At 34.4% G+C, this 23,264-nt stretch overlaps 1 protein-coding gene across 2 annotated transcripts in view; it reads left to right on the top strand.

Annotated features, from left to right (window-relative positions):
* LOC136026289 (phospholipid-transporting ATPase ABCA3-like) overlaps positions 1-23,264 on the top strand; it is a 138,448-nt gene that overhangs the window by 108,666 nt on the left and 6,518 nt on the right. For both annotated transcript variants that reach the window (XM_065702691.1, XM_065702690.1), the window contains exons 23-30: positions 103-324; positions 2,464-2,673; positions 4,446-4,563; positions 5,142-5,343; positions 6,516-6,703; positions 8,499-8,669; positions 9,732-9,891; positions 10,903-11,065. In XM_065702691.1, the coding sequence (XP_065558763.1) occupies positions 103-324; positions 2,464-2,673; positions 4,446-4,563; positions 5,142-5,343; positions 6,516-6,703; positions 8,499-8,669; positions 9,732-9,891; positions 10,903-11,065 (1,434 nt within the window). The remainder of the gene's footprint in view (positions 1-102; positions 325-2,463; positions 2,674-4,445; positions 4,564-5,141; positions 5,344-6,515; positions 6,704-8,498; positions 8,670-9,731; positions 9,892-10,902; positions 11,066-23,264) is intronic.

Raw genomic sequence — 23,264 nt, 5'->3', positions numbered from 1 at the left:
GTCATTATATTTCTGCCCTCCTTTTTAGCTGGTGGTAACAAGCTGGCTGTTTAACTTTGACCTTTTGCAGGCAACCACACATAACTAGAATCACTTTTCCAGGCCTTGCATCTATGATCACCGTAATGATCCTCCAAATTCCAGAGCTTGACTTGGGTTATGCTGCTGATTTGGTTCATTCAGTTTTTCTTGCCTTACCAAGTTACAGTCTTGGTATGGCTTTTAATCACCTATACACCAATGTGAGAGCAGTGGAATATTGTTCCAAGGATATTGTTCAAATGGCTTGCAAGACTGGATTCATGCCAAATCCTTGCTGCAAAGGTAAGTTCCTCTTTAATTATTTTGTTACGACCTTCCGTTGTCAAGTATGCCCTATTCTTTTTTCTTTTTTGCCGATGTTGTATAATCTGTAGTAAAGTACTGTTGTAAAGTGTTTTAAAGTAAAGTTTGATTGAAGCTATATTTCAAACCCATGCTGCAAAGATACGCCCTCGTTTTCTATCCTTTATTATGAACTGCAGGGGTTGGTATCCCTGAATTTCCTAGTGCTGCATACTCCCCCATTTTAGGGTGGCTTTATTCTAAGTGGTTCTATCCTTTAGTATAAAATATCTTTTTTTTTAATTTCTCTTTTCTTATTTTTGACAGGTTTTCTTCTTTTGCATTATACATAAATCCCATCTTTCACCCAGTAGATCCAGTTTTTTTCTTTTCATATATGAAATTTTAATGTTTGGTTATTAGTGTAGCATCAACTTGATTTCATGGTCCACCAAATATTGTGTGATTATATATATATTAACACCTTAACATATCTCTACAGTTTCATAAATGGGCTACCAAAATAACCTTTTTTGGAGGCGGTTATGGACAAAAGAATGAAAAAGGAGGGGTTAACTTCTGGTGGAATTTGTCTAACGGTCTCAAATAAGCAATTTTTTAAATGCATTTTTAAGACAAATTTACCAGCCAAAAAAGAATATCTTAGTTATTTAGGTGAAAACGTTAATTACCTACATTTGTTAGACCAATTTAAGTGGCAAAGAAGTATATCTGGGGAGTTCAAACTGGGTACCCGCTTCCCCTGGATATTGCCCTGGTTGACATCAAATCGCTATTTATCCATTATAAGTAGAATCGAACGATATGTTTATTGATTGAGAAGCAATTAATCTCTAATTTTTAACTTTATGCTCAGTTATCAGTTTTGGAACTCGAGTCATTGCTGAGCAATCACGAGTCCACTTCAGTCGCTTTTGACTAGCAAAGAACCGATAAAACATGTCATAAAATGTCTGATTTTCGATTAGTATGTTTTTCAACCTGTTTAAAACCTGTTTTGTTAGCCGGTTTATGATAAAATAGGTCTAAAACTACTGATAAAACAGGTTTTGATTGTAAGCCTGGTTTAAACAGTTTTTGTAACAGGAAAATGACTCAATGACAGCTACTGGTGTAACACAAGACCCTCTCAAGCAAAAAAAAAAAAAAAATAGAGGTTCCTTAAGACATTTGAAGCAGACAAAACCAGTTATTCATGTCTACTTGGTTTCCAGAATTCTTCTTAGGTGCTTAGTGGCTGATCACCAGCTCGTGTATTGCAATGCTTTTTCTATGTTATATGATATCTGTTTAGGTAATAAGTCTATGGTGCTCAATCCATAGGAACTGGGGACTATGATTTGGATGTAAGTGTTTTATTAACTCAGCTATTAAATGTGCTCAGCTATTACTGAGCACAATTTTTGCGCGTTTTCAGTTACATACTAACTTTTAACATATCTTATTTTGTTGCAATCGTTCAGAAAAAAAATGCTTACCACAAATAGCTTTAAAAAATTCTAAAATTTACTTTAGGCTGACTTTTATCACAACTGTGAACAGTTGTGAACCTAATAACGGAAAAATAAGCTCTTAGGTTACATATTTTCTCCATGATTTCTATCGCAAGATTAAAAATTAATGAAAAATATTAGTAAAACAAGTGAAACGAAGAGTTATAGCTTAAAGGTGTATTTTTTCATATCTTTACCCTTTACCACCCCACCCTCTGTTTAGAGAAATCCTCTGACCCTGTTAATCTCCCCTCCATCTTCGACGGTTGGTACAGATCTGTAACTCTGACATATAATGCCGTAATAACAACCAACATACATAAAAGATGAATTGTAGTGTCGAGCATCAAGAAAAAAAGAGGACATGGAAAAAAAATCACTACAAAAAATAATACAAATAATACAAACAAATTAGACCATAATGAGGTGGCAAGTGCCGATACGCCATTATTTAGACCTATTTTACCAAGGGTATTACCTTGAGGAGCCCAAGTTTTCACTCTTGTAAAACTAATGATTTTGGATGTGCACAACAAAATAGTTTATATCAAGCCTTCATTTTTATTTCTAACCTTTTTCTTAATTTCTTTGTCGTTCCTTGTTAGCAAATATTTCTAACTTCCAGAGCAACAGAATTGTGGCGGCGTCCCCTGTATTCAATGGAATACCAATATTCTTGGCTGGGATGGCCTAGGCGTTGGAAAGGAGTTAGTGTTTCTCGCATTGGATGGCTTTGTATTTGTTGTTCTACTTTTTATCATAGAGTCTAAAGTCTTAGAAAAACTTCGCTACTGGATACTTTCTCATCAGTCATTTGTTGATAGAGGACAGTATGGTAAGTTTCTTATCTGTAATTCATATGTCTTATTAAACCTTTTCGTTAACTTTCGCTTATTACCTCCTTACTACCTTCCCTTACTTCCTTTCCCTTTCTTTTCTTTTTTCACTTACTACCTTCAATACATATCTGACGTATTTCTGACGTTCGGATCTTTATTGCTTTAATTTTTTACTTCAATTTAATTAATTTAATAATCTTTCTTTTAGTTCCTTCTTACCATCGCCTATTTTCTTCCTATTTCTTCTCTTTATTCCATGTGTCACTTATTCTTTCCTCTTTGTTATCTTTCTTCACTTAGTATCTTCAATACGTCTCTAGTTTTTCTGACCTTTTGATTTTATTACTTTCTGAAGACTGTCTGTGTAAAATCCAAGAGAAAAAGCTGGATATCTGTCCTATGAACCTTTTTTCTTCAGAATGAGGCTATTGCTTAGAGTAGAATGCGTTTTTTTTTCAATACAATAACTTTAAGCTAACATGGGCATGTTCAAAAATAAAGAATTGTACTAAATAATTCAAGAAGCTACACAAACTGCAACAGCAAAAAGCCAAAGTAGCAAGTACTATTTTAATGTTACAACAGTAAGATATAAGCAAAAACATTAAGCAATAAAATCAGAGGTAGAAACAAGAAATAAAGTACTGCGTATAGTAACTATTTTAGCTTTCTCTTGCTGAAGTGAAGTTCTCTGGAAGTTAATGCCTACTGGCAATCTTTCTAGCTAGACTAATATGGTATTTAGTTGGTAACTTGACTCAGTAGGGAGAAGAAATTATCATGGTAGGTAGATGTGACGGTCAAAGTGATACTGTAGGAATTTCGTCTTTTTTACGTCGTCTTATTTCCAAAGACGTACTGTCTTTAGAGAGTTGATAGTACGTCTTTAGGTGCATCCTTACGTTCTTATTGAGGAAGAATGAATGTAGGACTATAGCCATTTTAGTTTAAAATCCATGGCAAGTTTATTTTGTCTAATTAACAAAGTCGTATTGATCTTGGATAGTTGACAGTACTTCCTTAGGTGTGTCCTCACGTCTTTATTGACGAAGAGTATGACGCATAACGTTGGACTGTAGCCATGTCAGCCCAAAATCTATGGCAAGCTTATTTTGTCTTATTTCTAAGATGTACTGTTCTTATATAGTTAGCACTGCGTCCTTAGGTGTGTCCTTACGTTGTTGTTGAGGAGGAGCATGATGATGATAGTTAGAACGTAGCCATTTCAGTCCAGAGCCGATTATAAGTTTATACTGTCAGATTTCTATCAAAGTCAATATGAGATTACAATGGACGTTTAACTTAATTGCCTACAGTCAAAATATCACCTTATGATGTGCATAAATTTCTTACTTATTTCGCATTGACCCACGGGATGACATTAACTGTAACTATATTTTTTTAAGCTTGTGGGTATCTTTTAGAAATCACTTCTGTTTCATAAGTAAAACTAAGGAAGGGGCGTTATTTAATTAACTGAACTGATAACTTTGTCTCCTTACATCGAACTAAGAAAAGAAAACTCGTACATCGAAGTGAGAAAAGATTACGATTTTATACATTGAACCGAGAAAGGAATACTATTTAACACATCAAACTGAGAACAGAACCCTATTTCCTGCATTAAATTGAGCTATTTAATCCATCGAATGGAGAAACGAAGGCTATTTTGTAAATTGAATTGAGATCCGGAAAAATTTTTAAATTGTGTTAATTTTAATGCAAGTCTCGTATCTGCGAACCATGTTTAGTTTTCTTTAACTTTCAGCTGATGTTGAAGAAGGAGGCAATGTAAATGTGATGGACACAGACGTAGAGCGCGAAAAGGAATATATTCAACTAACGCCCTTATCTAAACTTTCCAAGGATAATACGTTGATTATAAGGTTAGTAAATCTTACAAATCTTATTATTTTTAGAAATTTTCTATTAAGAAAAAAAAATTTCTGTTTTAAATAAAATATTTAATTTCTCTTAAAACAAATACATTTTAGAGCAAAAATTAAAAGTTTATTACTTGTATTGCTTCTCTTTTTCTCTTTAAAATTCAAGTAACTTGGCTGTGGGAATTAAAATGTCTCCTTCCTTATTAAAAAATTGTTCTATCTACTTTCCGCAATTATTATGTTGTCAATATACAGATAAGCCTTTTTGTCTTATCTAAGCCAAAACTTGTTTGTATTCCCTCCCCCCCTAAATCTATTTAGGAAATATGCCTTTTGATGGAAGTGCACGATAGCAACATCCTTATTGAAATAGTTAACTATTTCTATATCATAAGAAAATTTAAAGGTGAGCAAGTTAGACCAACACAATTCGGGAACTTAGATCAATGCAATCACAGAAAAAAAGGTCAGGTAATATAGTTCTCTATGCCCTTTCCAAAGTGGATTTTGGAAAGTCCATTTTTCCATTTAAACACAAATTTTTTGTTTAAATGGAATTGACTGGTTTTATTTTTTAGAGACTTGATGAAAATATATCCTGGAAATTTTTTGGCTGTTGACGGCATGTGTGTTGGTGTAAGGCGTGGTGAGGTGTTTGGTTTACTAGGTGTAAATGGTGCAGGAAAAACAACCACATTCAAGATGCTCACGGGTGACGAAACCATTACTTTTGGTGACTGCTTCCTGGAATCTTTCAGTGTTAAGAAGAATATAAAACAGGTTTGTAATTTTTATAATTCTTACTAATATAAAATTTAAAATTTAATATTTAAAAGGGATAATTAAATATCGAACAAAGGGAAGGATTTAATATCGTTAATATCGTTTAAGACCTGTTCTTAGACTTGGCTTAATTGACTTCTGGCTTCCGCCGGCACGTAGACTTGTGTATACACGTGTGTACTGGCTGGTTCCTGCTCCCGCACTTTAAAGACTCTTCCCCCAAATTGACTGATCTGCCTTAAAGTGGAGTGACTTGGTAATTACCAACGATTAAAGTCCCGTTCAATTTGTTGTGGACAAGTGCTGGATCCCCACAAGCAAGAATTCAGCTTGATATTTATTATAGCCACATTGTGTCGTGCTTAAAGAGGTCTGAAGAAGTAGCTGTTCCCCTATGTCGCTTTCGAGCCCAGAAAAGAAGTCAATTTGGAAGAAGGACCCAGAGCTCAGAACTATAAAAAATCGGTCTAAATTGTGGCTCAAAATGTGGATAGCTAGCGGCCGCCCCCTAAGGGGTAATATTTTCGATATTAAACAAACAACAAAGCTGGACTTTAAACGTTATCTTCGAACAGTTAGGTATGATAATACTGAATTTCCTAAGACTCCTAGCCAGTGGAAAAAAGTGATTACTGTCGTGAAGTTCAATAGATCGCCTATGGCCGACCAAATCCCGAATGTATCATGGATCAATCATTATAGTAAGATTTTCGATACAGTGATATATGCGGTTCATTGTCGTTTTGCCACCCTCTGTTCTAATCTGTTGCCTAAGAAAATCACTTAAAGTCATGTACTTCCCGTTTGTATTGACCGTGTCAAAAGAAGTGTGGAAAGATTTAAATCGGATTCTTATGATATTGACGGCATCAGTACTTTTCACCTCAATACCGACTTAAAGGAATTAGTTTATCACTTGTACCTATTTCCAGATGTGTTTTGCTCGTCTTTAGTCCCTGATTATTTTTCATTTGGTAACATTACTTCAATTTTGAAACGTGATAAGGATCCAACTAATTGCGCTTCGTATAGGCCTATTACGGTTGCTTGAGCTTTAAGCAAAGTATTTGAATATGTTTTGCTCCCTGATCTCCTGTCTAAACTAGATTATATGAACATAAAATATTTTCCGTGATGTCTTTGGGCATTTATAATTCTTTTTACATTAGGTTCAGCAAAGGTTGGGCTACTGTCCTCAGTTTGATGCCGTTATAGAAGAAATGACAGGCAGAGAAACTCTTCAGATGTTTGCCCGATTACGTGGAGTTGCAGAACGTCGAATTGAAAATCTTATTGACGACTTATCACAGCGTCTCCTACTAACCCCACATATTGACAAACAAATCAAGGAGTTGAGGTGAGATCAACTACATGCTTCGATTGGCTAATTTATTCTTTTTAGCATGCTTCGCCTTCGGAAATAACGTATTACTGCATATAATGTTTCCTATTTATAAGAGGCCTGTCACTCTTCCTCTCAGTCATCCATTCTATGCACTAGAGTCTGACGTTTGTATCGTCAGAATATATAAAGAATTAAAGGTCTTACAGAAGAGTAGTGTGACAATCGTTTGAATTTGTTTCGTTATGCTTCTAGATAGATATGGAACATTCAGCTGTGTTTGCTTTAAATAGCTTTCAGTTCAAATGTCTTAAAATGTCTTAAAATGTCTTCAGTTCAAATTTTAAAGTGCTTTCATGAAAAAATTAATTAAACTATAGCCTAAAAAGAGGGGACTGAAGGAGCAGCTGTGCCCCTCATATAAGTTTAGTTCCTCTACGCGTCAAGTTCTAGCGCCACTCTTCACCTTCTTTGATCTTTGAAAAAAACTTTGTTTTTTCATTTTTTATGTAATGAACATGTACTAAAAGAACTCCCGAAAAGTTCAGCGAAATTTTTTGTAACTTGTTACTTTAGAAATATGTATTTGTCTTGCTTTCAGCACTTATGCTTTCTTTGAACAATTTTTTAGGTCTAAATTTAGCCGTCACTTAATTTAGCCATAAATTTAGCCAACGATTTGGCCCTCCGAGCTCATCCTCCGGAGATCTAAACCGATTAAATATATTTGCCTTGATGCGGCTTGCCGCTCTTTTCAATTTCAGTGTCGCCCTTTGCCTTTTTTGAAGAAAAATTATTTATTATTATTTGGCCTATTTATATTTATCAAAAGAACGAAGTCCCAAAACGGTTGTGCAGAAGTTTTTCTTACCTCGTTCTTTCAGATGTATGACTTTGCCCTGTGCGCAGCACCTGTGAAGCACGTATGCTCTCTTTAAGTAATTCTTTAATTCTAAACTTAGCCGTAAGTTGAGCCAATAATTTAGCTGTCCAAGCTCGTCCTTGGAATATCTAAACCGATGAAATCTGTTTGCCAAGATGCTGATTTTTCAGACTATTTACAGCGAGGAACCCCGCCCCCCTCCCGAGTATGTAAATAGCTTTTTTCGCCTCAATATCGATGTATGAAATTACCTCCGAGCAGATTCTATCCCTACTTTAGATCCCTACTGGCAATGCTAGCCTAACCCTGGCAAACAGTATTTGCCAGGGTTAGTGGGATATCGTTAAGTGATGGTGCCGTAAAAACCGAAAAAACTGTGCAATAGGTAAAGGTTTTGTCAAAATATATTTTTTCACTTCTTCCTACTCCTTCAAGAACCTAAAACATTCGCTTAGATACATAATCAAGTTCTTGGAGGAGAGGAGAAAGTCTAAAACTGCGTGCACAGGAGAATTGTATGGAAAATTGAGGAAAATATAGAGACAACTGTCACCAGCTTTTGATTCTTCCCACCCTCCCTGATCCAAACATCCTGAATTTGTGGTTCTATCATTGCTCCTTGCTTCTCAATCTTGATCAAAAAACAATTATATAGGAAATTTTAAGATTTTAACATATGTTTTTGGGTCTTATTTTTTTTCTCGAATAAGTTTTTTGCGCTTTTTTTCATTCTTTTTCTGATTTTCTGCCATGCTACTCGAACTGATAGTTTGACTCTTCGTCTGGATATGTGACTTCTCATGGAGATGTATTTTGTGTTTTGATCTCTCTTTAATTAATTTGTCTCTGTTAGTTAGATCAACTTTCGAATTAAATTGATTTGTAGATTAAAGTTTTCTTGTATTATCTAATAATTTTCTTTCTTAGTGGTGGTAACAAAAGAAAATTAAGTACTGCAGTGGCTTTAGTTGGCGAGCCACCAATTGTTTTCTTAGATGAACCAACAACAGGGATGGATCCAGTTGCCAGACGCCAGCTTTGGGACGTAATCACACACGTTCGTGATAATGGACAGGCTGTAATCCTTACCTCACACAGGTAAGTTATCAAATATTTGTTTGCTAGATTTTAAGTGTATTACTTCCCAAAATCGGCTAACTCCACAAAAAACGGCAAAAGATTACATGTTATGTATAGTTGTAACTTTAATGCGACATCTAATAGAACATTTTCAGTTTTTTTTTTTTTTTGGTTTTGAGTATGGAGAATTTCGTTCAAGTGATAAGATAGTTAAATTGGAAACTTAAAAAAAAAAAAACTAAAAAACAAACAAAAAACTAACAAACAAACTAGATAAACATGTTTTCAGTGATTTTCGTCATTATGTTTATTTTTTGACTCTTTATTTTATAATTGTTTTATTTCATACTCGTTCAGTTTTAACCATTTATAGACGACTACTGCGCAATTTTTCATTTTATTTCTAATCCTTATTTTTAGTGAATTCCCTTCCGAATGTACAAAGTGAAAAGTCAACCAAATACCTTAAAGCTAAAATATTAGACTATAAAAAAGAGGCTAGAGATTTATCGAAAAATATTTTGTGGAATATCTATGGAAATACCCTTGAATAACATCAGGTATAAAACTAGAGTAAAAAAGAAACCTTAAAATGATTAAGGACTTTAAATTCCTCCTTCACAATGTAATAGCAATGTTGCTATAGTACGCAGGTGCCTCTTTAAAATCTCACTGTTTTAGTCCACATTTCTTACGGCCATATACCACTTTTTCTTTGTTTTTTAGGCTTTGCTTGTTTGTTTTTATTCAACAAATTCATTAAATTCTGATTACCCGAAGAAAGAAGCATTTTAGAAAGAGAATTTGCAATATCTGAAGAAAGAAGCTTTTCTGAAAGAGAATTTGCAAAAATAAACTCTTTTTGTTGCTGCACGGTCGCTATAAGCAGTTTTTCAAAATAAGTCATTGTATCAAAACCAACTATTGACTTTTCAAGTCAAATTTTAGCAGTGTCAGAAAGTACTAATTAGACGATATGACGAACTAGTCGCATGTTGGGCACACGAACCTGGTTCTATAAAATATGTTGTGCTAAAACAAAAAGTCATTTTGATTGTTCATTTATTTGCCTATTTTTAGTATGGAAGAATGCGAAGCGCTTTGCACTCGGATAGCAATCATGGTGAATGGTCAGTTGAAATGCTTAGGTTCAGCGCAACACTTAAAGTCAAGATTTGGACAAGGTTACACTCTCATTGCCAAAGTTCGCGGTGCAACAGCAGAAAATCCAAGGGTTCCGGTGAGTTTTTATTTTTTCTCCTCTTCTTCATTAACTGGAAATAATGCTTCACTTCAGATTTTTCATCCTCCATGCTTGACTGTTGCTACCGTGAAAGATTATGTTCAAACTTTGAATAATAAGTTTCTAAAGTCAAATACATTAATTTCTGTTTTATTTTTTTATTATTCATTTAACTTTATTGAACTGACAAGCATGACTAGCTGGAAAAAAAATTACAGCCTTTTTTCTTATTAGATTTTTTTCTGTCTTTTAAATTATCTCTTATCTTACGTTTTACTTAATTTTTTTTTACCTTTAGGCCTATATTTAAAAAAAGAAAAAAATCTAGCCAAGCATTGAGGCATTTTGAGCTTTAACGGTTTTGTAAAAAAAAGAAGCCAATTTGATATCTTAAATGTCCCTTAAAATTTTTTTAATATCGCTTTAGTGGACATCTATCCAGACTTTAAGCCTAAACTACTGGCTTCAGCCTTTTTGTCACTGTTTCATTGCTTGTAGTTGTTGACAGTTTATTTTAAGTTCAATGAATCATTCAGCTATAAGAAAAATAATATTAAGACAAAAAAATATTTCGTGAATGATACCACAAAGAAATAGGAATTAAGCAACTTAAAAAAAAAATTGGAAAGCTATTAGACATAAATTAGAAAATCGACATGGAATGAGAAGTACGAAGCTAGTAAACTACCAAAAATATAGTTTCTGTTCGTTATGATAATATACACGATTATTCAACCATCCTACAATATATACCAGGTGTCTCCGTTTGGCTTTTTTTGGGGGGGAGGGGGGCAGGGGGAATAAAAAAACGTCTGCCAATCTGAATAGGAACTGCCCCAAAAGTTGGAAAACATGGTATTTCAAGGGAGCCCAGCATGCACAGTGGAATTGGTCCCCTTTATACTGTAGATAACTTTTATTCTTTTTTATATACGAATTAAGAATCCTAATAGGAATCAGCAGAGAGATAATATTTAATTACAATTAATTAGTAATTTTAAATTTCAGCTTTCTCGGACTACTTCTGGTCCAACAGTTGCATTCAGAGGGTCAGTACGGCAGAGATCTTCTGGTGTTCAGAATCCAAGAGGGGCCTTACCCTCTCCACCTGTTTCTGGAAGTCCTCCAGACATGGGTCCTCTAATGGACTTTATTCAGCTTCATTTCCCAGGTAAGCTAACTTTATAAGAGAGTTTGACTTAAAAATTAATATGCTATCTTGTTAAGTTTTCAAATGACGAAGATCATATTAGATATGTGATGGCCATAGTCTTTAAATCTAATGTTACATCCAACGATTTTGATGTAAAACTACCGATTTTGATTTAACAGTTAATCAAATTGAAAAGCCACGTGCAACAACATGCCAGCTCCTTAGCTAAATTTATTTTGTACTAGCTGTTGGGGTGGCGCTTCGCGCCCCCCCCCCAAGCCCCCCCGCGCGCGTAAGTCGTTACGCGCCATATTAGTTACGCGCCATTGTAGTTGTGTCCCTATGTCCCACCTGTGAATATAGATAGATAGATATATATATATATATATATATGTTTTTAACTACGTAAAACCTACGAATATACAACATTCTTTGCTGTCCCATTGTCTGTGCATATACATAGATTGTCAGGTTTACCGACTCTTGAACATGCAACATATAATGGTCCATGGGAAAACAATCCGTATTCAGATCTATACCTCATGATTCTAAAGATTGCCCTTGAGCTTTGTTGATGGTGATTGCTAATCGACCATTCCCTGAGTCGCCATCGTCATTTATATATCCCCCTGTGCATCCCGGCGTCCCCTTTGTAGTTATGTCCCTGTGTCCCGGTCGTCATTTATATTCCCTGTGTCCCGGTCGTCATTTGTGTCCCGGTGTTCCAGTCTGTGATTTCTCTTTGAGTGTCCCGGGCGTCATTTATATTCCTTGTGTACCGGTGTCCCGGTCGTCATTTATATCCCCCTGTGCCCCCCGGCGTCCCCATTGTAGTTGTGTCCCTGTGTCCCGGTCGTCATTTATATTCCCTGTGTCCCGGTCGTCATTTGTATCCCGGTGTCCCGGTTTGTATATACATTCGTTTTTTAGTTTTGTTTTTCTCCTTTATTTTTTTCTTTTTTTTCATTTTTAGTTTATTTAGATTTTTAGATTTTTTAGTTTTTTTATTAGTTTTTAGTTTTTTTGTAGTTTTTACCATTTTTTTAGTTTTTTTAGTTTTTTTTTTTTACTTATGTCCTGGTCGTCATTTATACTCCCTGTGTCCCGGTCGTCATTTGTGTCTCGGTGCTTTGTTGATTGCTAATTTATATTATATTTATATTTATATTTTTTATATTTATTAATATTTTTTTAGTTTTCTTTTTCTCTTATTTTTCAGTTTTTTCCTTTTTTTTAGTTTTTTCTTTTTTAGTTTTTAGTTTTTTTTGTTTTTTACCTTTTTTTAGTTTTTTTAGTTTTTTAGCTTTTTTAGTTTTTTTATTAGTTTTTAGTTTTTTTTTAGTTTTTGCCTTTTTTAGTTTTTTCAGTTTTTTTTTAGTTTTTAGTTTTTTACCTTTTTTTATTTTTTTTTGGTTTTTTAGCTTTTTTAGTTTTTTTTCTTTTTAGTTTTTTTTGTAGTTTTTACCTTTTTTAGTTTTTTTTCTTCTTTTGTATTAGTGTGAAATAATTCAGACGTCATATGCGGACAAACACGACGTCACTCGACAGACAGACAGACAGACATAACCCACAAACAACTTATTTTTATATATATTTATTCATATTTTTTTAGTTTTCTTTTTCTCTTTTATTTTTCAGTTTTTTCCTTTTTTTTAGTTTTTTTCTTTTTTAGTTTTTAGTTTTTTTTAGTTTTTTACCTTTTTTTAGTTTTTTTTAGTTTTTTTAGTTTTTTAGCTTTTTTAGTTTTTTTATTAGTTTTTATTTTTTTTGTAGTTTTTGCCTTTTTTTATTTTTTTCAGTTTTTTTTTTAGTTATTAGATTTTTACCTTTTTTTAGTTTTGTTTAGTTTTTTAGCTTTTTTAGTTTTTTTTTCTTTTTATTTTTTTTTGTAGTTTTTACCTTTTTTAGTTTTTTTCTTCTTTTGTATTAGTGTGAAATAATTCAGACGTCATATGCGAACAAACATGACGTCACCTGATCCACACACAGACAACTTATCATTCCTTGTGTCCCGGTGTCCCGGTCGTCATTTATATCCCCCTGTGCCCCCCGGCGTCCCCATTGTAGTTGTGTCCCTGTGTCCCGGTCGTCATTTATATTCCCTGTGTCCCGGTCGTCATTTGTATCCCGGTGTCCCGGTCTGTATATACATTCGTTTTTTAGTTTTGTTTTTCTCCTTTGTTTTTTTCTTTTTTTTCTTTTTTAGTTTATTTAGATTTTTAGATTTTTTAGTTTTTTTATTAGTTTTTAGTTTTTTTGTAGTTTTTACCATTTTTTTTATTTTTTTTAGTTTTTTTTTTACTTATGTCCTGGTCGTCATTTATACTCCCTGTGTCTCGGTCGTCATTTGTGTCTCGGTGCTTTGTTGATTGCTAATTTATATTATATTTATATTTATATTTTTTATATTTATTAATATTTTTTTAGTTTTCTTTTTCTCTTATTTTTCAGTTTTTTCCTTTTTTTTAGTTTTTTCTTTTTTAGTTTTTAGTTTTTTTTTGTTTTTTTACCTTTTTTTAGTTTTTTTAGTTTTTTTAGTTTTTCAGCTTTTTTAGTTTTTTTATTAGTTTTTAGTTTTTTTTTGTTTTTGCCTTTTTTAGTTTTTTCAGTTTTTTTTTAGTTTTTAGTTTTTTACCTTTTTTTAGTTTTTTTTAGTTTTTTAGCTTTTTTAGTTTTTTTTCTTTTTAGTTTTTTTTGTAGTTTTTACCTTTTTTAGTTTTTTTTCTTCTTTTGTATTAGTGTGAAATAATTCAGACGTCATATGCGGACAAACACGACGTCACTCGACAGACAGACAGACAGACATAACCCACAAACAACTTATTTTTATATATATTTATTCATATTTTTTAGTTTTCTTTTTCTCTTTTATTTTTCAGTTTTTTCCTTTTTTTTAGTTTTTTTCTTTTTTAGTTTTTAGTTTTTTTTAGTTTTTTACCTTTTTTTAGTTTTTTTTAGTTTTTTTAGTTTTTTAGCTTTTTTAGTTTTTTTATTAGTTTTTATTTTTTTTGTAGTTTTTACCTTTTTTAGTTTTTTTCTTCTTTTGTATTAGTGTGAAATAATTCAGACGTCATATGCGAACAAACATGACGTCACCTGATCCATCCACAGATCCACACACAGACAACTTATTTTTATATATATAGATTTGTTACATGTAATTAACTTATTAATATGTATTATATACATTTCATGTTTTGTATATGTATGGAATTATGATATTATATATACTGCCTGTGGCCATCATAGATACCCACGCTCCTCCTCCATCCCATTCTATTCAAAGTCTCCTTTACACCCTTCCTAGAACTCTCAATTTCCCTTAAATTCTTACGACATTCTCCACCGCATTTGGAGACGGCCTACTTTTCGTTTGGCCTTAGAGGGTCGGTTGAAAAGGACGATCTTTGGGAATCTATCATCCTTCATCCGCAAAATGTGTCTTAGCCATCTTAACCTTTCTCTCATTACAGCCCTAGACAGGGGTGTAGCTACTGTATTTTATTGAGGGGAGGGGAAAGAGAGGGTACTGTTGAATTAGGTGCTATTCAAGCGGTAGTAAACAAAAGTAACTATTTAACAAACACGCTACTTGATGAATTTAAAAACATTATAAACAATAAAGACACATTAAATAATCATAAATATGAGTGCTGGTGCTCGGCTTTTGCTAAAATTGTCAGCAATGAGCTGCTCCAGACGGCGGTAGTACAGCGTAAACAAGCTTTCGGGTGGGCGAAGTTGGATGTCGTATTTACTCGGTTTTTTCACCCAGTTTCACCCCTAATGCTGCCATACATATCCCCACCCCCTTCCCCATACCCTCAATACCAGCACAGGATGCTGAATCCCATAATTGAACCAACCCCTATCAAACAGTTCGTGGTAAAGAACTGTAAGTAAGGAGCGACCCAGCTCAACACTAACCAAAACTCGAAAAAACGGAATTTCGATACCAATATATACATCACAACAATCGAATTTTTATGCTAATTTTAAATATATAAGTTTCATCAAGTTTAGTCTTACCCATCAAAAGTTACGAGCCCTAGAAAATTTGCCTTATTTTCGAAAAAGGGGGAAACCCCCTAAAATTAATCGAATTTTAATGAAAATCACACCATCAGATTCAGCGTATCAGGGAACCCTACCGTAGAGGTTTCAAGATCCTATCTGCTAAAAATGTGGAATTTTATATTTTTTGCCAGAAGGAAGATCACGGATGCCTGTCCCCCCCCCGGGGGATTTAATCATTCTAACGGAAATTAAAAGTTCTAGTGCCCCTTTTAAGTGACCAAAAAATTGGAGGGTAGCTAGGCACCCTCTCACGCTCATTTTTTTCCCAAACCGGATCAAAATTTTGAGATGGCCATTTTGTTCAGCATAGTCAAATAATCTAATAACTATTTCTTTGAGGATGACTTAATCCCACACAGTCCCCAGGGGAAGGGGTGCAAGTTATTAACTTTGCCCATTTTTTACATATAGTATTGGTTATTTGTAAGTATCGTGGGAGAAAAGAATCTCCATGAAGGGGGTGCTGGATTTTCCAGCATCATTTAAAAAAAAATGTATAATTCAATAAAAAAATCAACTGAAAGTAAGAAGCAACATTAAAACTTAAAACGAACAGAAATAATTACGTATATGAGGGGGTTCGTCCCCTCCTCAATACCGTGCTCTTTACGCTAATGTATTTTTAGTAATTTAAAAAGAGCTATTTATTCTGATTAAACGGCCTTTGTGATTCAGGGGTCATTCTTAAAGAATTGGAACAAAATCCGAGTTTTAGCGTAAAGAGCGAGGTATTGACAGGGGGAAGAACCCCCTCATATACGTTTATCAAAATATGCGAATATAGAAGTTCGTTATGTAAGTTAATTCGTAAACTACGTATATTTATTACTAATAAAAACGTTCGTAAATGAAATTAAAAGCTCTAGTGGCCTTTTTAAGTAAGCCACAAAACTGGAGAGTAACTATGCCCCCTCCCCCGCCCCTATTTTCTCAAAATCGTCCGATCGAAATTTTGAGGAAGCCATAAAGCCAAAAAAGGTAAAAATAATATGTAAACTTTGTTTTAATTAATCATGTACGGTGAGCCAAAATCAAAACCTGTATTAATTCTTAAAAGTTCAGAAATTACATAAAAAAACAAGTTTTTTTTATTAACTGAAAGTAAGGAGCGACATTGAAGCTTAAAACGAACAGAAATTATCCCGTATATAAAAGGAGCTCCCCCGTCATCAGCGCCCCGCTCTTTACGCTAAAGTTTGATTATTTCTCACAACTCTACTTCTTAAAACAATAAAAAACTTTAGCGTAAAGAGCGGGGCGTTAAGGAGGGGACAGCCCCTTTCATATACGGAATAATTTCTGTTTGTTTTAAGTTTTAATGTCGCTCCTTACTTTCAGTTAAGAAAACCTGTTTTTTTTTTTATTTAATTCTTATAGCCGCGGGTATCGCGATATTCATTTGTTCGTAATTTTGATGTAAGATTTAATTTGTTTTACGAAACTTATAATATCCGTGATTTATTGAAATACTATTTATGACTTTTTATCAAGTTGATTTTTTGTGGGTTCGTCGATTTATATTAATAGATAGCATTGATATCAGTGGGCCAAAGCCGAAACAAAAATCATAGGCAGCGCAATAGCGTTGTCTAAGTAAAGATACAGGATAAGTCAAAGTATTACCACAGATTATGAAGTTATTATATTGTGACATATTCCCCATATTTAAATAGTGACCATATTTTAGATTTGAAAGTATTCGAAAAATAAAGTTAGAATTAACTTATCCGTTCTTTAGTTAGAATTAACTTATCCGTTAGTAAAATTAACTTATCCGTTCGGCATTGTTTGACAAGAATATCCAGAAAATCTGAACAGTCCTTGGTATCATTGTGGCAGAAACCTTACATTAATTAAAAATTGCCAGGGATGCCAATTGAAAGGGAAAATTACCTTCCCCTTTGTATCTTTGTTAAAAAAAACGAATTCTATTAAAATTACACAGAAGTTTTTCTTGTGTAAATCAGGGTAGGGGGTATACATTTCCGGAGGGGGTTACACTGAATATCATTTTTATGTCCATAATTCCCATCACAAGCAAAGCACGGTCTTCTAGTGATGTACGATAAAACTGATAACAATAGAAAAAGAGAATGGGTTGGTACCGCTTATACGTGCACACAAAATTTCTAAATTGTGAGAAAAATATACATATTTTGTTTAAATTCACTTTATTATAATCTCAGAAGACATTTCGTACGGCATGCTGATGCAAAGATAAATGTCCCACAAGTTGTGCTGGTGTTGTTCGAAAGGCGACTAATTTCAGTCACAGTTCTTAGTGCATTTATATCAGCTGTTTTTTGGAGCTGGTTAAAAAATATTTAGAAAAGTGAAAATAGCGAGAAGTCAGCATGTTATTGCACTCAGAGGGCACTTCAATATTTATGCGTTAGTATGTGAATCCAAAACGCAAGGAACAGGAGGTTATCAGCACTTATTAGGCATTTCAATGATAAATAAGAGAATTGTAGTTACAATTAAATACTGAAAATGAAAATTGAAATAATTAAGTGATTCCTGGAGCGGATCCCCCTCTACCAAATTCCATGACCAAGCTACATCCGATTTGGCTTATCTAGTTATAGTGCAAATATCATTATAAAAAGCATTAAGTCTTCTTTTCTTTTTTAATGATTTCTTTTTCATTCTGATTCACTGTATATCTACCTTCTTATTCTTCAATGAATCTATTTATGTCCTATTTGTATATGTAAAGAGTGTACATTTCCATTTTTGAAAAATTTAAAACAAGATTATGCAATCTTGAACTGATAGATTTTACAAATCAGGGAAAAGAGTATCAAGGAAAAGGTTAAGTATCAGGGAAAAAATTGACATGAGTAAATGTAGCGAAACAGGAAGTATAAACATTTTTCAATTTTGCCATTAACTAGGCTCATATTTTTATTTGATGATAAGGTTTCAAAGGCAGTGTATTTGAAAAAATCTTAATTTGGAAAATATTATGAAGTATAATGCACCCTTATTTTTCTCATTTTCCTTATGTTAAAAATGAGAATGAATTCATTCAAAAGCAATTATCTGCTCAAGATAAAGAGCAAATTTAACACTTAAAACAAGTAACAGTTTTAAAGCTAATGAATGAATTGTAGGTTTTTCCAAATTATTGGGTGGGGGAAAAATGTCCGTCTCCCTCAACGATGGCACTGGCCCTAGAAAGGGGTATAGAACCAAAATTTTTGTACAGTTTACTGCTTGAAATACGATCAGTTAAATGGGTAACCAAAACTATCCGCAGACAATTCCACTGGAAAGCATCTAACAAATCTTCCTCCGTCTTCCGAAGCATATATGTTTCAAAATTATACTTACCACTGTCATCACTGTAGCTTCCAATATTCTAATCTTGGTTTCGCAGACTTATTTTCCTATTCTTCGAAAGCGTTTTTGTTCAATTGCGAAAAACAGCTTCCTAGATAGATTAAATAAAAAAAAACTAGTTTTTTTTTAACCGAAAGTAAGGAGCGACATTAACACTTAAAACGAACAGAAACTAGACCTACGTTGCCTGGGCAACGTGAAGTGTTGCGGCAACCTTTGTCCGGCTTTGCCGATTAAAGTGTTACGAGAGCAACACTTTGGTTTTGTTTCTTCGCTATCGGTTAAATGCTGAAGTTGTCAAAACTATCAAAGCTTTCAAAACGGCATATTCAAAGAAGAACACAATCAGTAATCACATGATCAAATTCTTCAGCGTTGAAAAAACAACAGCAAAAGAATATCGGAAAAAGGGACTAAATTCAGTTTGCAGCCAGTTGAACTTTATCCTTTTCAATCGTAGACATCGTGACGGATGGAAACTTGTAACATTATCTTATATAATCTAGTTGGTATTATAAAGCTATCCGTAACTTTTCAGGATCAAATACCATAGATGTGCACCAATTTGCACAAATTTGTAGCCCCTCATGAACCTCCTCTAGTAACCCATTCTTGCTTACAAGTCCCTCTTCCGTGAGAGACAAAGAATAACACAATCAGTAATCAGATGATCAAAGGCTATTCCTCAGGGTTCAAAAAAAAAAAAAATATTGGAAGAAGGGACTAAATTGACTTTGCAGCCAGTTGAACTTTATCCTTTGCACAACATAGGCTCTGGCTCGAGGACAAGCAAAAACCATCCTTTTTGGCCCCAGGCAAGAGTCGTACGGAGCTTTGCAAAATATAATGTCATATTCATCAATCCGGCCCGAGGTCCACACTAATAGCCGATTATTACTTACTAGGCCCCTAAATGTCACTTTGCAGCCGGTTGAACTTTATCCTTTTCAATCGTAGACATCGTGACGGATGGAAACTTGGAACATTATCTTATGTAATCTAGTTGGTATTATAAAGCTATCTGTAACTTTTCAGGATCAAAATACCATCAGGGACCCATAAATTTCCTGTAATGACTCGCCATCCAGGATCGCTTATTATTGGATGGCGAGTCATTACAGGAAATTTATGGGTCCCTGATTCCATAGATGTGTACCAATTTGCACAAATTTGTAGCCCCTCGTGAGCCTCCTCTAGCAACCGATTCTTACTTACAAGTCCCTCTCCCGGGATATACATCCAAGTTCACCGGAAACAAATAATGGGTACACCCACTAGCAAAAGTTCCAAACCCCTTGTCGCTGAAGTCATTGTAGCCTAACAGCTGATTATTACTTACAACTCCCCTACATGTCTTACAATGGGGAACCAAGTTGTTCTTACCATCAATTACACCAGAAACAGATAATAGGTACACCAATCAGCAAAAGTTGCAAACCCCTCATTGCCAAAGATGATTATAAGCTAATAATCGACTGTTGCTTGGAAGTCCCCTACATATCTCACAATTGGTATCGGCCTATTTTTGGTTCAAGTGTGTACCTTACACTGAAGTTGTCAACCCCTTGAAACTTTCAAACTGGTGTATGTCATGAAGGAATTTTTGTAACAAAAAATGGATGACATATACTTGATCAGCTCATCAAGGTCTATCGATTGTCATTGAAAAAAAAATTCTATCTGTCTTAGTTCAAAAGTTGACTTTTTTGCCGGAGGCCAACTTTCTAACACCACCACTTAGAAAGGAGCAAAGGATAAGCTCTAATTTCCTTAGCAATGAGAGAACTTTTAAAGTTTAAGAGGTATATCTGATACCATTTCTCTATTGCAATCCCAAGTAGAAAAAAAAGAATGGTAAAGTCAGCTGAAATCACGAACAGAAATGGCTAGAAACAATAGATGGCAGCACTTTCGGACCCGTGGGAAAATCGCACTTTTTTGTTTCTGTAAATTTTTCTATTTATCACTCAAAGAAGATATATTGGCTGTGGGGCCGGGGAACTACCGCATATATTTAACACTTATAGATTTTAGTCCATCTTCAATTTGAAACTGGTGCCTGCCTGCTTGCCTGCTAGAACGGAGCTTTCCACTCGAAAGCAGAAACATGGTTTGATGAAACGAAAGCTTGGCTGCACAACTTCAGATACTCCTCTCTGACATAGGCTATATAACTCCACTTCACTTCGCACACCATAGGCTCTGGCTCGAGGACAAGCAAAAACCATCCTTTTTGGCCCCAGGCAAGAGTTCTACGGAGCTTTCCAAAATGTAATGTCATATTCATCAATCCGGCCTGAGGTCCACACTTTCCGTAAAAACCGCACAGGTTAGACCCTTACCAGTTTCCAGGAATAAGCTGAGATCGGCGGCATAGGAAAAAAAACAAAACAAAAAAAAACGGGACAAAACCAAAGTGTTGCTCTCGCAACACAATTACTCCGTGTATGAAAGGGGCCGTTCCCTTCTCAACTCCCCGCTCTTTACGCTAAAGTTTGACTCTTTCTCTTAATTCTACTTTATTAAACAGTAAAGAACTTTAGCGTAAAGAGCGGGGCATTGAGAAGGGAACGGCCCCTTTCATACACGGAGTAATTTCTATTCGTTTTAAGTTTTAATGTCGCTCCTTACTTTCAGTTAAAAAAACTAGTTTTTTTTATTTAATTTCTGAACGTTTTTGAATTAATGCATGTTTGGTTTTGGTTCTCCGCACAGAAATTATTAAAATGAAATTTGCATATTAATTCTTTTTTTTTGGCTAAATGGATTTCTCTTAGTTTTGATCAAACGATTTTTAGAAAAAAGGGTGGGGGGGGAGGCCTAGTTGCCCTCCAATTTTTCGGTTACTTGAAAAGGCAACTAGAACTTTTAATTTTTAACAAACGTTTTTATTAGTAAAAAAATATACATAACTTGAGAATTAACTTACGTAACGAACTTTTGTATACTTATATTTTTATTATGTATATGAGGGGGTTTGTCCCCTCGTTAATACCTCACTCTTTCAGCTAAAGCTTAAATTTTGTCCCGACTATTTAAGAATGACCCCGAATCAGAAAGGCCGTAGAATAAATAGTTGAAACTACTAAAAATACTTTAGCGTAGAGAGCGAGGTATTTTGAAGGAGATGAAACTCTCATATGCGTAATAATCTCTGTTCGTTTTAAGTTTTAATGCTGCTCCTTACTTTCAGTTGAAAGAACTTGTCATATTTATTTTTTCATTGTTTTTTTTTTAGTAATGCTAGAAAATCCTGCGCCCCCTCCATTGAATTTCTCTTCCCCCATGACACATTCCTCCTAGAAAGATATTCCCAAACATTCCCCTCCCCTTAAACCCCCCCCCTACCCCCCCCCCCTACCCCCGCCCCTCCAAAAAAAAACCAAAATAATCCCGCTGAAAAACGTTTGTACACTTTCTAATAACCATTACTGTATGTAAACACTGGTCAAAGTTTGCAACTTGCAGCCCCTCCCCCGGGGACTGTGGGGGAGTAAGTCATCCCAAAGACATAGTTATTATGGTTGACTATGTTAAACAAAATGGCTATCTCAAAATTTTGATCCGTTGACTTTGGGGAAAAAATGAGCATGGGAGAGGGGCTAGGTGCCCTCCAATTTTTTTGGTCACTTAAAAAGGGCACTAGAACTTTTCGTTTCCGTTAGAATGAGCCCTCTTGCAACATTCTAGGACCACTCGGTCGATACGATGACCCTTGGGGAAAAAAACGAAACAAAAAACAAATAAACACGCACTCGTGATCGGTCTTCTGGCAAAAAATACGAAGTTCCACATTTTTGTAGATAGGAGCTTGAAACTTTTCAATAAGGTTCTCTGATACGCTGAATGCGATGGTGTGATTTTCGTTAAGATTCTATGGCTTTTAGGGGATGTTTCCCCCTATTTTCCAAAATCAGGCAAATTTTCTCAGGCTCGTAATTTTTTATGACAAAGACTAAATTTGATGAAACTTATATATTTAAAATCAGCATAAAAATTTGATTCTTTTGATGTATCTTTTAGCATCAAAAGTCCGTTTTTAGAGTTTCGTTTACTATTGAGCCGGGTCGCTCCTTACTACAGTTCGTTACCACGAACTGTTTGATGCTACTCCTCAGCATATCTTAGCCAAAATACTATTATAGGTACTATTAATGGTAAACCAAAGTTTTGGCTTTTGGCTAAATTCTAAAAATGAACTGTTGTATTTTCTATAATTTTTTCCTATATGGCCTGGCATTCTTTTCTTATTAGTAGCGGGAAATTTCTGTGCAATAAATTTTTCAAAGGAAGACGTGTTCGCTACTACAAAAACTGCATAACGGCATATGAAGCCCTTTCCCCTTTAAAGCTGTTTTTAAGGCCTTTCCTCAAGTTTTTATATTTTTTTTAAGATATGTATGGTTGTGGAAGTTTATACTTAAATAATTCGAATAATCAGAAGTAATTTTTACTGTCCTTGGTTTTGTAACAAAAACCCAGGCAAACGAAAATGCACAGATACCTTAAGAATTTTGCTTGGTAGCGTTAGATGATTACATTAAAAAAAAAAAGACAACTGAAAGTAAGGAGCAACATTAAAACATAAAACGGACAGAAACCATTACGTGCATGAAAGGGATTCCTCCTCGTCAACACTTCGCTCTTTACGCTAAATTCTTAGCACTTTTAAAAAAGCTTCCTGTTGTTCCAATTAGACGACCCTTGTGTTTCAGGAGTCGTTCTTAAAGAATTGGGTCAAAATCCAAACTTTAGTGTAAAGAATGAGGTGTTTAGTAGGGGGCAATCCCCCTCA

The sequence above is a fragment of the Artemia franciscana genome, chromosome 4, assembly GCF_032884065.1.
Source record: "Artemia franciscana chromosome 4, ASM3288406v1, whole genome shotgun sequence".
Taxonomy (NCBI): Eukaryota; Metazoa; Arthropoda; class Branchiopoda; order Anostraca; family Artemiidae; genus Artemia; species Artemia franciscana.
The sequence above is the reverse complement of the archived record's forward strand: the minus strand, read 5'-3'. Positions and strand labels throughout refer to the sequence as shown.